The following is a 16,098-nucleotide window of genomic DNA, read 5'->3' on the forward strand; positions in this document are numbered from 1 at the left end:
ACACCCAGCCAGCCCTGGAAGACTGTCCAGCCTGGCAGTACACTGACTCATTCTGCCTGCCTGCTCCAGTGGCATGCTGGCTTACTGGCTGATTGTGTACCAGCTTTTTTTTTACAGCCTGGTTGTTTACATTCTGATTGTTTACTGGTTGGTTGTTTATTGTCTGGCAGTTACTTACCGTTTTGGTAATAACTGGCTAATTGATTGGTGAATGATTGTTATTACTTGTTGAGTCAAGCTTTCTTTTTACTGGCTGGTTGCTTGCAGGCTGATGGGGGGGGGGGGGGGGGGGGGTGACAGCATGGGAGCAGGCTGACAGGAAGTGCAGATCTGCTGACAGGAAGTGCACATCCACTGTCACACTTTCCAGGGATACCGTGAATGACTCCACAACACATCACAGGGAATGTTCCCTCAAGACTAATTATAGACAGCTCAGTGACAGCTCTCTCTCTTCCCTACTTCATGCCTTTTTCTATAATTTCCCTCTCAATTTCTTTTTCTCGCCTCTAACTCTCCCTCCCTCCCTTTCTCTCTCTCTCTCTCTCTCCCTCTCTCTCTCTCTCTCTCTCTCTCTCTCTCTCTCTCTCTCTCTCTCTCTCTCTCTGTCTCTCATTCTCTCTCTGTCTCTCGTTTCTCCATGTGCGCTTCACTCCCTCGTCAATATCTCACTTCCTGTTGTCCCGTTCCCCCTCCCAGCCTCAGCAGCGCCCTCTGCTGGCTTGACTGTGGCCAGGTCGCTGGTCAGGACCACCTCCTCCCTCACCACCAGGATCAACATTTGAAGGATGAGACACACAACCTTTGCGTATCTTGAATGTGTTGCTTGTGGACATCGACATGGGGCCAGCTTTGGCTATATCAGTTTATTGTGGTGGATGGCAAGATTTGCTCCATTCGGTCTTTTGACTAGGGCTGCAACAACGAATCGATTACTAAAAGCGTTGGCAACAAATGTCATTATCAATTTGTTGTGTCGCATAACTATTACACCACTCATTAAGTCGCGGAGATGTTTGAGTATAAAAAAAAGTTGAGTTGAGCGTGGAGCAGAGCAAAAATAAAATAAAAAGAGCGAGCAAAGCGGAGCAGAGGTAGAGGAAAGACCATAGGAGAGACCCGTAACTTTGTTCTGAAACACATGGCGGAGGCAGAGAAATCAGTATGACTTAAGTCATCTTTGGGTTGGAAAATCTTTGGGGAAATTGTAAAAGTTTCTGGGGAAATTGTAAAAATTTCTGGGGAAATTGTAGTAGTTTAGTAGTGTAGTAGTTAGCTAGCTCTACAATTTACCGGGGCTTGGTCTGAATCTAGGAGCAAAATGGAGCACAGCTGCCAGCTATAGGTATATGCAGGTAGCAACGCTAGTGCTAAATAAGTATTTAACTGGTCGGCTCCATCACGCCAAACTTTCCTAGACTCTTAGCTACGGTACTAATGCTTGAGGGCTCGCTGATATAGCTGTCTGTCTTCCTAGAACGGCGTTTCTATGCGTCGTTGCTAACGTGTGCTGACGTTGTGACGTTAGGCTAGCACTGAGATCCCTTCTGCCACACAAAGCACTTTTTGCCACAAAAACGTAATTTCAGCCTAAACCGTGCAACGGAACGTAAATCCCTATACAAGCAACGCAATCGGGACCAAGGCGAACATTTTGAAACTGACGTTGTCTATGTAGTCCAAAAATTGAGGGATCTTTAGGGGTGGGAAAATAATAACAACTAGAAAAGGCTGTTCCTGCGAAACAGCAGTGAGAATGCTGAAAACCTGAATGGGGATAGCTGACCATGCTAAAAAAGCTGAACATTTTGTAGAAAGTTATAAGCTGAAGCTTCAAAGCGCCCGAAAGGTATTTTAAATAGGGGCTGGAGCTGGACGAAGGCTTAAAACTACAGAAAAGAGACGAAAAATGCAAACAAAAAGTGACAAAAATCAGAAAGAAGAGGAACGATGCATAACATTTTAACATTTAGCAGAAGATTATTTGCTGGAGTTTTAAAAGGCCTGAAATGTATGTTATAAAGGACCTGCAGCAAGATGAAGGCAGAAAAGTACAGAAAAGAGAAGAAAAATGCAAAAGTACTGGCAGTTGGAAGGTACTGCTGTGAAAGGTATTTTTGAAAAGACCTGGAGCAAGATGAAGGCAGAAAACATAAGAAAAGGAGAAGAAAAATGCAAAACAAATAGGGGAACATTTCAGAAAGATGAGCTAAAGGAAAATGTGAAAATTGAGCAGAAAACCTGGAGCCGAGTGCACCAGCTGGGCGTAAAAAAGTTGGTCTTAACTCTTACGTCGGTCTTAGCTACGTCCGACTTTGTGATTTGAATTTACACCAAGTGCACCAAGCTTGACAGACCAAGGTCGTAGCTACGTCTGGTCTTAAGATGCGCGTCCTTGCGAAAATGCGAAAGCTTCGATCGTTGCCAAGCAACACATTTAAGAGCCTATCAGAGCCAGTCCACGGGCTTTTTAGACATTCTCTGAGCCTATCCGAAGCGCACTTTATAGCTAGCCTATCTCCCTTCAAAACAAGCCATGGATAAAGAAAAACTAAAGAAAAGGAAAATACATTTTACTGATAGAGAAATTAGAAAACATATAGTTTGTATACTGAGAATAGAAGCGTGTTCACGGGGAAATGTATAATAATATCAACACAGACAAACAGAAACAATCAGCTGGAAATCGATCAACAACAAAATTAACAGTGGATTTCTGCTACCACGGACGACTTTCTCGCCTTAATGCCCTTTCCATGTTGCCTATTAACAAGACGCGCTGCATGTGCGATCAAACTAGTGTTAGCCCTAATTAGGCTACCATGGATAAGATATTTCCAACTTACGCCTGCTCCCCACTAGGCGTAAAATGTGCACCCAGGTGCAGCACATAAGTCTAACTGGTGCACTAGTCGTAACTTTAAGTTAGTCGTAACTTTCAATTCTACGTCGGACGTAGCGTACGTCCAGGCGTACGCCCAGCTGGTGCACTCGGCTCCAGTTGCTGAAGTCTGGGTTGAACGAATTTGAAGGTAAAAGGACAACACTGGAATGACTTGAACTTGCTGGAAAAGGGTAGCAACCGTTGGTCATTGGCAACAGACTGGCAACATTTCTAACCTAGAATCTAGGTTTCAGGTTCAAGACGGAGGGGAAACTAATCATGCGTGCCTGCATTTCCTAACGTTGGCTATCTATTATACCAAAACAAGTAGCCTTCTGGGCAAATGAGGTCTGCATATGAAATATAGGTTACTTCATAATTAAGTAAATTGTTGACGTTGCAGTTACGGACTAGCAACGTCACAAAATTACGTTGCTAGGAGGTCGCCGTTACGGACTGGCAACGTCACAAAACAACGTTGCTAGGAGGTCGCGGTTACCGACTGGCAGCGTCGGAAAATAACGTTGCCACGACGTCGCGGTTACGGATTGGCAACGTCCCAAAACAACGTTGCTAGGAGGTTGCGGTTACCGACTGGCAACGTCGGAAAATAACGTTGCGACGACGTCGCAGTTACGGACTGGCAACGTCAGAAAATTAACGTTGCCACGACGTCACGGTTACGGACTGGCAACGTCACAAGATGACGTTGCGGCAACCTACTGGCGCCCCACAGATGCACGGTCCCGCAACGTCGCCAAAGACGTTGCGGCAACGTATGTTTGGTGATCGCGTGACGTTGCGACAACGTCAGGGCAACGTAAATGTGTTAGCTGGGCACCCAGTCCTGTTCAGACACTTTAAGATGACATCAAAATAGTATATTTTCATAGTGCAGGGTTGCCGATGTTGTCGTTGTCCCTGGTGAGTTTTTTATACGTAAATAACAAGATCATGATACATCTAAGCAGCGGATCATTTCTTGCAAGTGTGTCAAAGTGGTATAATATAACACCGTAGCTACGGCTTGAATAATAACCGAAGGCGTGAAGCTAGAGAGGATGCAATGGAATATTTCCTACATAAGCTAGATGTAGGCTACAACTTCAAATTGAAAACGGAGAAGATATTTAGAGTAAAGACAGGTTACTTTACATATGTGTTCATTATCATCAAATAACAGTAAAAGTTTTCCAGTTACTTAGCGTTTGTTCGTAGGATTAACGCCAGCAGTGCAAACACTTACCAAAGGCCTGGTTTGGCTGTTCGTGACGGTCAGCTATAACAGTGAGCCTCGATTTTTGCAGATTTCTGTAATAATTGCTAAAATAAAAATTATCTAGCTAGATTATGTACACTTTAAGCTCAATGTACATATCTTGTTTGGTCGATTGTGGAAAAAAAGTCGAACCGTTTTTAGTTATGGAGAGCCATCGCGCTAGCTCGATTATGAGAAATGTAGCTAGAATCCACACCTCAAACAAGTTAACCCAGACGCAAAACTGTACATCCAATCCCAAAAATAAGGAAATTTTCCGAGACCCAAGACTCTGCCGAAACCATTGATATCCTTTATGTGTCTGTGCGGTCAGAAGTACAACTCTTTTCGCAGTTTCCAAAACGTCACCCAATTCTGCTTTCATGGTGCGTGTCTGTTTGGTTGCCACGGTGATGGCGCAGCTGTGATCGCTAACGAGCTGGGCAGAGAGAAAAAACACATTTAGCTGGAATCCACACCTCAAACAAGTTAACCTAGACGCAAAACTATACGTCCAATCCCAAAAATTAGGATATTTTCCGAGACCCAAGACTCTGCCGAAACCAGAGAGGTCCTTTATATGTCTGTGCGGTCAGAAATACGACTCTACCGGCAGTTTAAAAACACGTCTACTTTCGAAATTCTCTGACTAATTTTACCCACCTCCCCATTGAAGTTAGTGAGAGAATTTGAAAGGCTGCTCTCGCTTCAATGCTCAAAACCCAAAATCTATAAATGTCAGCTCTTTAGTAGTTAAATTGGCTGAAAGAGGACAAGTTTTCCTACATTTTAAGGTCAAACTTGTTTCTGTAAGTTAAACTATATGAACATCAGAGGAATTTGTTTGACAATTTAGTTGAATATCAGAAATATCAGTATGCCACTCTGCTGGCTGCTCAATCATAAAAATCAAGAAGGAGCTACATTTTTCATGTATTTCAAACTGTCACAATTCAAAATTGGCTGAATATATTTGAAAGAGCTGAATCATTTGGGAATAGCTGACTGTCTTGTGAACATTTTAAAGGCCGAATGGTGTCTCTAGCTGAAAGTATGCTGAAGTAGTTAAGTTTGAAAGAGGAGGAAGCTTTTTAATGATTTGAAAGAATTTACCATTACTTTCAATGGGAGAATAATTTGCACAAAAACCTTAATTCTTTAAAAAGTATAAAAGTGAGAAATACCAGAAGTCATAGCGATCATCTCCTGAAGGAGCTGAACATTTTGATACAAAAATTGTAGGAATGGGTGAAAGTATGCAGGACTAGTTAAAGGCCAAAAAACGGCGGAAGAACTGAGAAGTTGAAAAGCAACAGTGAGAATGCTTAACAGCATTCTCACAATAAATATATTTGAGAACAATGGTTGTGCTCGCCAATGGCTTGAGCCCAATTTTTATCCGATCAATCGATTAATCGAAAAAACAATAGACAGATTAAATGATTATTAAAATAATCCTTAGTTGCAGCCTTACTTTTCCGTCTACATAGTTGGTTGTTATCATGTCTGATTTCACTATCAAATTGTGTGATAACTTGGTTTTGCAATAATTTGCATTTTTATTGTTTTAAGGAGTTTAAAACTACAGTCCTCCCCTCTCCTGCCCTCTTCAGGGTTCCATCCTGGGTCCTCTCCTTCCCTCTAGAGGGGCGGAGGGAAGGATTTGGGTGTAAAAAAGTTGATAATGAGGCTTGTCAACCAATCAACAAACCCTATATACTGTAGAGCACCAAGTGTTCCACACAGTAGCTGAACTTTGCTTGAGCGTTGAGCTCTGAGCTGGTATACAGTAGCCAGGTACCAGTTAGCCAGCCAGCCAGGCAGCCAGTCTACCATCCAGTCTGCCAGTCAGTCAGTCAGCCTGCCAATCAGGCTAGCTGGTGAGTAATGCAGGCTGTCTGGAGGGTCTCAGCTCCATCAGTGTTACAGCAGGGCCTGACTGACAGCTGAATGACTGTCTCTCTCCACCAGGACAGAGAGAGAGAGACAAGGAGACAGACAGACAGACAGACAGATAAAGACATAGAGAGACATAGAGAGACAAAGAGAGACAGAGAGAGACATGGAGAGAGACAGAGTGAAAGAGCGAGTGAAAGAGAGAGAAACAGAAAGAGACAAGAGTGAGAGAGTGAAAGAGAGAGAGACACAGTGAAAGAGAGAGTGAAAGAGAGAGAGAGAGAGAGAGAGAGAGAGAGAGAGAGAGAGAGAGAGAGAGAGAGAGAGAGAGAGAATGGAAAAGAGGAATGGACCACCGAGAGAGTGAGAGGGAGGACTGGATGAGGAGAGACTGAGGGACTGAATCAGGAGAGAGAGGAGGGAGGAACAGGTTCCCTGGGGAGACTTGGAGAGAGAGGCAGACTACAAATGTATTGCCTTGCGCTTCAACAATTGTGACAAAAGGCTTTCAATAACAAGCGCTACAAAGGCACGCCAGAAATGATAAAACGTTGGAACTGGTCCATGCTGGTCCAATGCTGCCAACAGAACTTGTTCAGCATGTCAAGTACTGAGTTTGGAAAACTCGCTATTCGGCCAGAGCATAGGACTGCGTACATCAACCCGATGCCCCTTTTACTGCTTCGTGTTAAGCAGCATAGCAAATGCATTGCTTCATTGTAAATACAGGAAAAGGCGAATAAACCAGAACAAATACATGTTTCGTTTCTGCTGCAAGCAACAATGACTGAACTCATTTCCGAAGCCCAGTCAGTGAAAGAGGGATCACCGGACACCGCGTACGTTATCGCAGAGCAACAGATTGGTGTTGCTCGCCCGCAGCGCGTTGACACCTCCACCGGCCCCGCGCCTCTGCGCGGAGAGACAGCATGCTAGACACGACAATAAGCTCGCAGCTAAACTAAGTCTGCCGTGTAGGTATACTTAATGAAGAACTGCTTACACTACAGAATGCAGTCAGGACGGTGATCTGTTTATGTTAGGTTTAAGTTAAGAGTGGGTTTCCTAGGCGTCCAAAAAGATGAGGGCCACTCGACTATTTTGGCTCTGCTACCCAGTTCCCTGTGAAGGGATATACTTACAGGCATATGTCATGGCGAAGCTACTGCTGGTGTCAACCATATCCACCTGCGGTACAAGCTTGGGGATGTCCTGGTGGCGCGAGAGGGCGAACCGGAACACCTCATATTCGTGAGAGCCGGTTGGGAACAACCCGCCTGCGAAACAGATACAAAAAGTAATTCCTTCATTCAACCTGACAGAACAAGGCTTTACATACATTTGGGATTCAAAGAACGTGTTGTGTATGTGTTTTACAAGACAATACGCAGCCTACGACACAAGACAGTCGTGAAACTTGAGTGCACTTCGTTATCATTACGCAGCCGTTCATGTAAACGACAAAATAGTCGGCCAATGGCTAATGGATTACATATTGAGGATTACACACGTCATTACGTGTTCGTAAAGCTCACCTATGTTGATATTACTTGGGAAACTTGTACCACGACAACATCCGAGCAAAAAACTGACAAACACCAAGATGAAGCTTTGCTGCATATTTCCTTTAGCATTGGCGACAAAACAAAGAAATAAAATCCATCCACAGGTTTGTTTCCAATTCCCTCCGAAAAACCTGTATCGGTTGATTCAAAACGTATCCATATTGTAATGGAGGTTAAAAAGATAATGCGGAGCTTTTGCCTCAGCCGCTTTCTCTCGCTCTCCCTGCTGTGCGCGCAGAGCCAGCGGTAATAACCATGCCAATCGAAGCGCCGACTGCGACTGAGAGAGAGAGTCGTACCTACATCATCACAGACTGTGAGAAAAACTCCGGTTATATCAGCGTGGTAATGGGAGGTCACCACGGCTCTCTCGGCCTCCGTCAGCGCTGTCATTCACTGTCAGGAAGCGCAGCGGTTTGACTAATCAGTGTTGATAGAGAAACTGGGAATGACTGATTCCTCTTTTCAGGATGAAACATTTCTACAAGCGACATAATGCAAAAGGGCTGCGTTGTACTTGTATAGCCTACAGGCACACACACACAAACTTTTTATATGTCGGTACAGGAGGCAGGCCTAGTCTCAATACTACATACAGTAGTTTATTATTACAATAACCGTTTTATTATAGTAACTTCAACTTCATGTAGGCTACAGAGGTATAGCCCAGATCATTCACCTCCAATGCATCTGCTCAAAGAGAAGCCTGTCCTAACGGCTTAACTTCTACATGTGTAGTCTAGTTTCTAAGACGCTGCTGTAATTAGCACAGTTAATTTTTTTGCTGCGGTGGCAGAAATCTGACTACAAGACGGCGTGCTTTTATCTGAACTGGCACGCGAATTCAAGCTTCTCACGCGGGCTCTAATCTAGGCGCATCGGGACTCCTCGCGCGCAGCGAGTTAACGGCCGTGCTCGGTGACTGCCTGATGGGGCTGATAATAGGCTCATTACGAGCGCATTTGGCCTCATCATCCCCCGCTCCCCGGTCCCCGGTCTCCGGTCTGCTGCAGCTCGCGCTGCTGTGATCATAGATTATGGAATCACGGAGACAGATTGTTTCAGTAACGTCCGCTCCAGGTGGTTTGAGAACCGACCCTTATCTTAGTTAATATGTTAAATATCCTCATACTCAACGTGAAGTTTGGAATGTTTGATTTATTTTCTGCCTCATGATAATTAGTTATGATAACAGTTTTGGTGATTAGAACCTTTTACCAAAGTAGGTGCTCAGACAAAGATGATGGAGTATTTTTTTTTAACTATAGGCCTATTTATATATTTGTATATATGTATAGCTGTACAATTATCTATTCCCACTCCCATGTAATTATACCAAGTATACCATGCAGCCTACTGTACCATGTTTACACAGGCACAAGGCTGGCTCTCTCCTGCCTGTGTCCTGTCAGACTGGAGCTCTGTTCCAAGGGCCCTTGTACAACCTGTGCTCTCACCATGTCTAACCACATCATCATCACCTGCTTCTGTTTACGCTGACTGACTCTGACTTAATGGTATGTGTGTATGCATGTGTGCGTGTGTGTGTACACAGGTATTTGTGTATTTATACGTTTGTGTGTGTACATTTATGTGTTTATGCATTTATGGTTGTGCATGGTATTTTTGTTTGAAGGGTGGGGGGGTCCACATAAATGAGTTATGCAGCATCCCTACTGTGAGTCCTCCGTTTTCCATAAAGACTGTTAAGAGATGCTGGCCGTTTAATAAGTGATGACAGCATTGTGCACACACAGCATTCCCAGCACAGCACGCCTGGTGACGTTGGTTAGTGTAGGCCCACCACATGCATTCAAACGGGGCTCTCTTTGGTGATCAAGATTACAGTTTTGCATGCTTGGGTTCTAATACACTGAACAAAATTATTAACGCAACACTTTTGTTTTTGCCCCCATTTTTCATGAGCTAACCTCTAAGTTCTAAGACTTTTTCTATGTACACAAAAGGCCTATTTCTCTCAAATACTGTTCACAAATCTGTCTAAATCTGTGTTTGTGAGCACATCTCCTTTGCCGAGAAAATCCATCCACCTCACAGTTGTAACATATCAAGATGCTGATTAGACAGTATGATTGTTGCACAGGTGTGCCTTAGGCTGGCCACAATAAAAGGCCACTCCGACAACCAGTCAGTTAGGGTTAGCAGTCAGGTCGAGACCCCAACCTGATGAGGACGAACCGATGAGGATGATGACTAGTCTCAACCAGAGAGACATTGCTTTTAACCAACAGCAACTTGTTGGTGTAGTGTGTTTGCATTCAGATAAGGGCATTCCCATGGTTTTCTTTCTTTCCAACTTAATTTCTCTCTCTCTCTCTCTCTCTCTCTCTCTCTCTCTCTCTCTCTCTCTCTCTCTCTCTCTCTCTCTCTCTCTCTCTCTCTCCCCTCTCTCTCTCTCTCTCCCTGTTCATTGGTCTTTCTCTTTGTCTCTTTTTCTATGCATTTTTCTATTGTTCCTTTTGTCTCAGGACACAGTTTAATGAACTACAGACACAGGCTCACTGTGCTGTGTGTGTGTGCTCTGACGATCCTTCACTCCCTCGTGAGTCACCGGTAAATGTGTGTCAACCACCAGTTGACCAAGACACCACTCTCATGGGAGGACAGAGGCTGAGAGAGGGTGGGGCTGGGACACGGGTTGAAGCTGGGTAAAGGAGGCAGTCTTTGGGGATGTGGAATGGAGGCAGAAGTTGAGGCTGGGGAGAAGGACTGGGGTTGGAACTAAAGAGGAGGGGGGGGGGGAGTGACAGCCCAGACGAGCCAAGACCCATTTTCAGCATGATGAGCTGTAATTTGTCAAGTCTCGGGGCACAACACATTTGAAACGTGGCGTCCATTGCTGTAAAGCGGTCTGTAGGGGAATTAAATATTAAACAGATAAATAATGAAACAATCCCAGACCAGCTCCTGGGAAGCGTGGTTCGCAGACCAAGTGTCGCATTGATTGTTCCAGTTTACCTTAGGGCGCAATCAAAGCAGCACTGAGCTCCGCTTGGCTACTCTGCTTCCAAGCCTCCAGGCTCCCACAGCCCCAGGCTGTCTCCACGGCTGGCCCAGTCTGCCCTGCCCTGCCTGGGCACAGGAGGGGGGAGGAGATGGTGGAGCATAGCTAATATACCTCTGCTTTAAAGTAATAGAACATTTTAGATCTCATCAGTCTTTCAAATTTGTTCACCTTTGACGAAGAAAAGGAAGGAGAGGAACTGACAGAAAGAGAGCAGAGGAGTTGAGAAGAAAGGAGTGCAGAAGGAGGATGAGAGAGGGGAAGGAAGGAGAGTAGTTAAGAGGACTGGAGAGGAGAAGGAAGGAGAGGGGATAAGAGTAGAGGAGTTGAGAGGAGAGAAGGAAAGACAAGAGTTAAGAAGAGAGAAGGAGAAAGGAAAGGGCAATAGAGAGAAGAGAGAAAGATCAACAGGGAAGAGAGGAGTGAAAAAGGGGTAAGTGGAGAGGAAAAGAGAGAAGAGTAGAGGAGGAATGAAAAGAGAGGAAAGGAGCAGAGAGCGAGGAGAGAGAAAAAGAGAGAGAAAGAGAGAGCGAGAGAGAGTGGGGGAACAGTGAAGAGAGGAGTTATGCGTTTGATTAAGGAGAGCAGAGTGGCGTGCTGGGGGTGGAGGCCATTGCTGTCATTACAAAACAAAGTATTCTGCGTCTTTTGAGAGACCTGGCTCCTCCCAGGTTCATCCTGCCCTGCATCTCTGCTGTCAACTCTTCTCCCTGCTCCAGGCTCTAAGGGCTCCAGGCATGGAGCACAGATTGAGGTTGTTTCTCTCTCTCAATGCCTCTCTCTCTCTCCATCTCTCTCTTTTCTCTTCCAAGATAGCAGGATGAAAGCAAAGCATAATTCTGTCAAATCTCCCTGTGAAAGAAAAGACTAAGCCTGGCAACATCAGCTTTTCATATGAAAAGAGGCAATGAGAGAGAGAGGGAGAAGAGAGGGAGTCACTCTTTCTACAGTAAGTGGTCTCTCTTTCACCCCCTGGTGACACAAGAACCGGTCTATCTGTCACCCCAGGTCATCTAGGCAACACATGAACTGGTCTTTCTTCTTCCCAACTCATCCAATCTAGACAAAGTTATCGAGACAATCCGATTGTCTCGATAACACAGGAACTGTTCTCTCTCCTTCCCTGGTTGTCTAGGTAACGCATGAACTGATCTCCCCCCAAAGTCATCTAGCACAGGAACTGGTCTATCTCCTCACTTGGTTGTCTAGGTAACACAGGAATCGGTCTCTCTGTCTCCCTCCAGGTCGTCTAGCTGACACAGGAACTGGTCTCTCTCTCACCCATGTCGTCTAGGTAACATTGGGAGTGGTCTCTCTCCTCCCTTGGTTGTCTAGGTAACACAGGCAGGGGTCTCTGTCCCCCCTCGGTAACCCAGCAGGATCAACGGCCTCACAGGTGTGTGCTGCATGTCCTCGCCTGTCTCTGAACCTGCACTTCCACATCACACTGATGTGTGGAGATGTCCTTTCTGTTGTGTTTTGGATGTGTGGGAAAAGGGGTGTGCTACTCCCTTTTTGCTACTCTCTCTTCTGTTCTCTCTTTCTTCGCCTTCTCTCTCTATATATATATCTACCTCTCCCTTTCTCCCTCTCCCCCTCTCTCTTTCTCTCTATAAATTGTTCTATCTGTGGTTCTTCTTTCTCTTTATCTATGTCTATCTGTCTCTCCCTGATTTATATCTGTCCCTCTCTTCCCCCTTCAGATGCTTCAGGGAGGTTTGCCCATCTACATACTGTCAGATCACTCAGACTCAGAAGGTCACAAACACACCATCAAAAACTGCATAAGCTAGACCTTCAAAGAGGATGGTGTGCGTGTGTATATTTGGCTGCCTGTTTGGCTTTGTGTGTGTGTGTGTGTTTCTGGTTGAGTGTGCATGTGTGTGTGTTTGTCCTGGAATGTCACTAAGCACAGATACCATATCCTTTGGTATAGACCCCCCCACACTCTCTCTTTCCTGCGTCACCTCCTTCCTCTTTCTGTCAATCTATTCTGTCTCTCACTCATCTATTCTTCCCTCTATCTCTTGACTCCCTCCCCCTGTGAAAAATAAGAGGGTGATTTATGTCCTCCTCGAGAAGCAAAGGAACACGATGAAATAGAAACTGATTTGACGAGGAGAGGAGAGGAGAGAAAAGGAGCAGGGAAGGAGAGGAGGTAAAGCCCAAATGTGAGTGGGTGAGCAGAGCCCCAGATTATAGAGCTGTGCAAATTCTATCTGTTTCCCTCTCTCCCTCTCTCTCCCCCACTCTCTCACTCTTGCATTCTTTTTTTTTCTTCTTTTATTTAAAGATCACATATAATTGCGTTTTTGTGCGGTGGTTGTCATGGTAACTACAGAGTTTAAAAGAGTTCCATTGAGGCCAGATTTGACGGTTTATGTTCTCTTGTCAGGGTACCTGTGTTCAACCCTCACACAAACACACACAATACACAATACACACATATACAGTGGGTGGGGATGGGGGTGGGTTTAGGGTTGGGGACCTTTTATCTTGACTTGGTGGAACACACAGACCACCCACAGTACGCTACAGACACTCTATATCACAATCACATGCATGCTACAGCACACACACACATTCAGATAGACAGGAATGCAGACAGGCAGACAGACAGACAGGCAGGCAGGCAGGCAGGCAGGCAGGCAGGCAGGCAGGCAGGCAGGCAGGCAGGCAGGCAGGCAGGCAGGCAGGAAGTACAGCTGTAGCACAGTCAGCAGTTTTAACAGTGAAGACATCACACATCGATGCACTCTGGTACCGTTACCGGGAGAACACCGTCAATCAGGAAGACGGATCACAGATGAGACCCAGAACAGATGGAGAACTGGGAAGAAGTGTGTATGCGTGTCCGTGTGTGTATGTGTCTGTGGGGGTTGGATGTCTGAGCGGATAGGGAATCGGGCTATTAATCTGAAGGTTGCCGGTTTGATTCCAGGCCGTGTAAAATTACATTCTGTCCTTGGGCAAGGCACTTCACCCTACTTGCCTCGGGGGGAATTTCCCTGTACTTACCTACTGTAAGTCGCTCTGGATAAGAGCGTCTGCTAAATGCTTACATGCCTGTAGACAGTGGGGAAAAAGGTTAAAATATTTCAAGCAAGGAATTTCTTTGACAGTTGATTGCAGTTTTTTCCGATTGCTTAAGCACAATTTTTAAAACAGGACTCATTGTATCACAACACACGATTCACACAACCGGACACACAAGTAGCAGAACACCTCCAATCTTTTGCAAAATGAAACACTTCGTTCAAAACTATACAATACTGTATTTAAAAAACAATTCTGTCACCGTATGCCACACACATGGCTCATAAAATGTGACTCTGTTTGAACCAGTTACATACTGTTGTGCAAATTGTAAAACACTTTTACACTAACTATTCTTTTCTAATGATATATCCTGCTTGATTTTGTACATGAATATGTTGACCAAACACAACACCCAAACACAACACACAAGACTAGTTCTGGGGGGTATTCCAGGTAGCGAGTTTAACAAACTCTGAGATTAACCCTGAACTCTGAGTTGAGTTACTCTAACATGGGAAACTCAGAAAATTAGGTTCCAGAAAAGCTGATATGAATTTGTTAACTCATCTCGGAGTACGGCAACTCTTGAGTTTAGCGTGTGCATGAATACTACCAAAAGCCAACATCTATGGAGCTCCGATACTAGGATTCACCATGGCAACCGATGACAAAAAACGTTGTCATACTTCACCACACTTTAGATATACGTTTTATTTCATGTTCATGGTCAATCTGAGCAAATATTCCGGAAAAAAAGCAACACGGCTGTAGCAGCGTAGCGTTTAGCTACAATTGGCATGGGAAACAATTGCTGCCGAGTCAATGCATTTACTATTTGAATGCAATAGCCAGTCCATACATTGAACATTAACCCCACTGTCCGTTAATATTACAGGAGAAAAAGTGGTGGACTTTATAAAACAGCATGTTCAATGTTATATTAGGCTACATATAAAAACATACTACGAACAGGTAATGCATATTTTGCTTATAGGCTACGGTTGTGATTGTAGCCTCGACGTCACCATGGTTTTAATAATATTCGACATGATACAAAGTTTAAATATCAATTGGTGCCTATTTCAACTTGTAGTAGCAGTTTCCCTCAACAGAATGCTTTTTATCAAAGGATGATGATGATGATTAAGATGACGAAGAGACCTAATGACTGCTGCCGCAGAAATGGATGCAGGGAATTACTATGTATGGTAGCTACTGGTAGTTCTCTCTCCATGTACTTTTATTTACAGGCTTTTTTTGTAATTGTCAGTTACACTGACATTATGAGAATAATAAATATAAAAACAATTTGCACATTCTGACAACAGGGCATGCTGTATACAGTGAGATGTTCATTTAATGGCAGGTGAATTTTGCATGTGGAACAGTGAAATGTAGCTTATGTAATCTCATGTTACAAGTAAATTAGTTGTACAAACTGCACCTTGTGAAGAAAGTGCCAAAAACTGACCAAGAGATGGTGTAGGCCTACTTACTTATTTACTGGAACACCAGTTACGAGAGGAGGCATGGTCACAGGTGATGTTAGTTGTAGGAACAATAACCTATATGAATATTAATAGTTGAGTTTTCTGAATTTCTATTTTGACCAAGAGATGGTGTACTTAGGGCAGAAGAATAAAGGATCTTTTAAGGCTATCAACCTGCCCCCACCCACCTCTCATATGGTAAAATATGGAGTTACTGGATGGAGTCTCAACTTGATGGCTCTCACATCTGATTGTGTAACTTACTGTAGCATTGCTAGTCATGTTGATAAGTAAGGGTCAAGATTCTGGGGTGATTGTAGTTGTTCTTAAGGAATTGTGAAGCATTGTTCTGTGGATTACTCCTGAGACGTCGTCAGCTCTAGCTTGTCTTACTCCTTCTTCCTCACTCTTGCTTTCTATCTCTGGTTTACAATAATCATGGTAGAGTAGGCATAAGAGTTAACCTTCATTGATATCATTCATTTGCAATATGATAAAAATTATTCAACCTTAATTTGACCATTCTTGCTCTGATTTAACTCAAAAATCTAAATAGTCAAATAACTGTAATTCCATTGGCATTGGCATTATTTGGTTAATGCTAATACACTGTTCAGTTTCCCACAAACCATAGGGGAATTACTTTCGGTTGTTTGGCCAATATTGACCCCCTACAATGTTGAAATAGATTTGCTGAAACACCAGTTTCAGGATGGTACATCATGTAAATTGTAGGAATCATATGAATCATGTAAATTGTAGGAACAATAGCCGATAGAAATAGGCTGGGCTACTCATTGTGATTTATATTTGTAGGCAATGAAGAAGACCAAATACAATTTCAATTATTTGTATTTATTTCAGTGCCCAAAAGCATTTGGTCAATTCTGAGTGCATGTCCATGGCATGTAACACTAGCGACGAAGGCCCAAGGGCTGAGA

At 44.1% G+C, this 16,098-nt stretch overlaps 1 protein-coding gene across 2 annotated transcripts in view; it reads right to left on the reverse strand.

Annotated features, from left to right (window-relative positions):
- The window catches only part of gria1b (glutamate receptor, ionotropic, AMPA 1b), a 52,794-nt gene extending 44,824 nt beyond the window's left edge, over positions 1-7,970 (reverse strand). For both annotated transcript variants that reach the window (XM_047043331.1, XM_047043332.1), the window contains exons 1-2: positions 7,574-7,970; positions 7,181-7,315 (exon numbers count right to left, since the gene is read on the reverse strand). In XM_047043331.1, the coding sequence (XP_046899287.1) occupies positions 7,181-7,315; positions 7,574-7,658 (220 nt within the window). In that variant the 5' untranslated portion in view covers positions 7,659-7,970. The remainder of the gene's footprint in view (positions 1-7,180; positions 7,316-7,573) is intronic.
- Positions 7,971-16,098: the final 8,128 nt, after the last annotated feature.

Source organism: Hypomesus transpacificus, chromosome 20 (genome assembly GCF_021917145.1).
Source record: "Hypomesus transpacificus isolate Combined female chromosome 20, fHypTra1, whole genome shotgun sequence".
Classification (NCBI taxonomy): Eukaryota; Metazoa; Chordata; class Actinopteri; order Osmeriformes; family Osmeridae; genus Hypomesus; species Hypomesus transpacificus.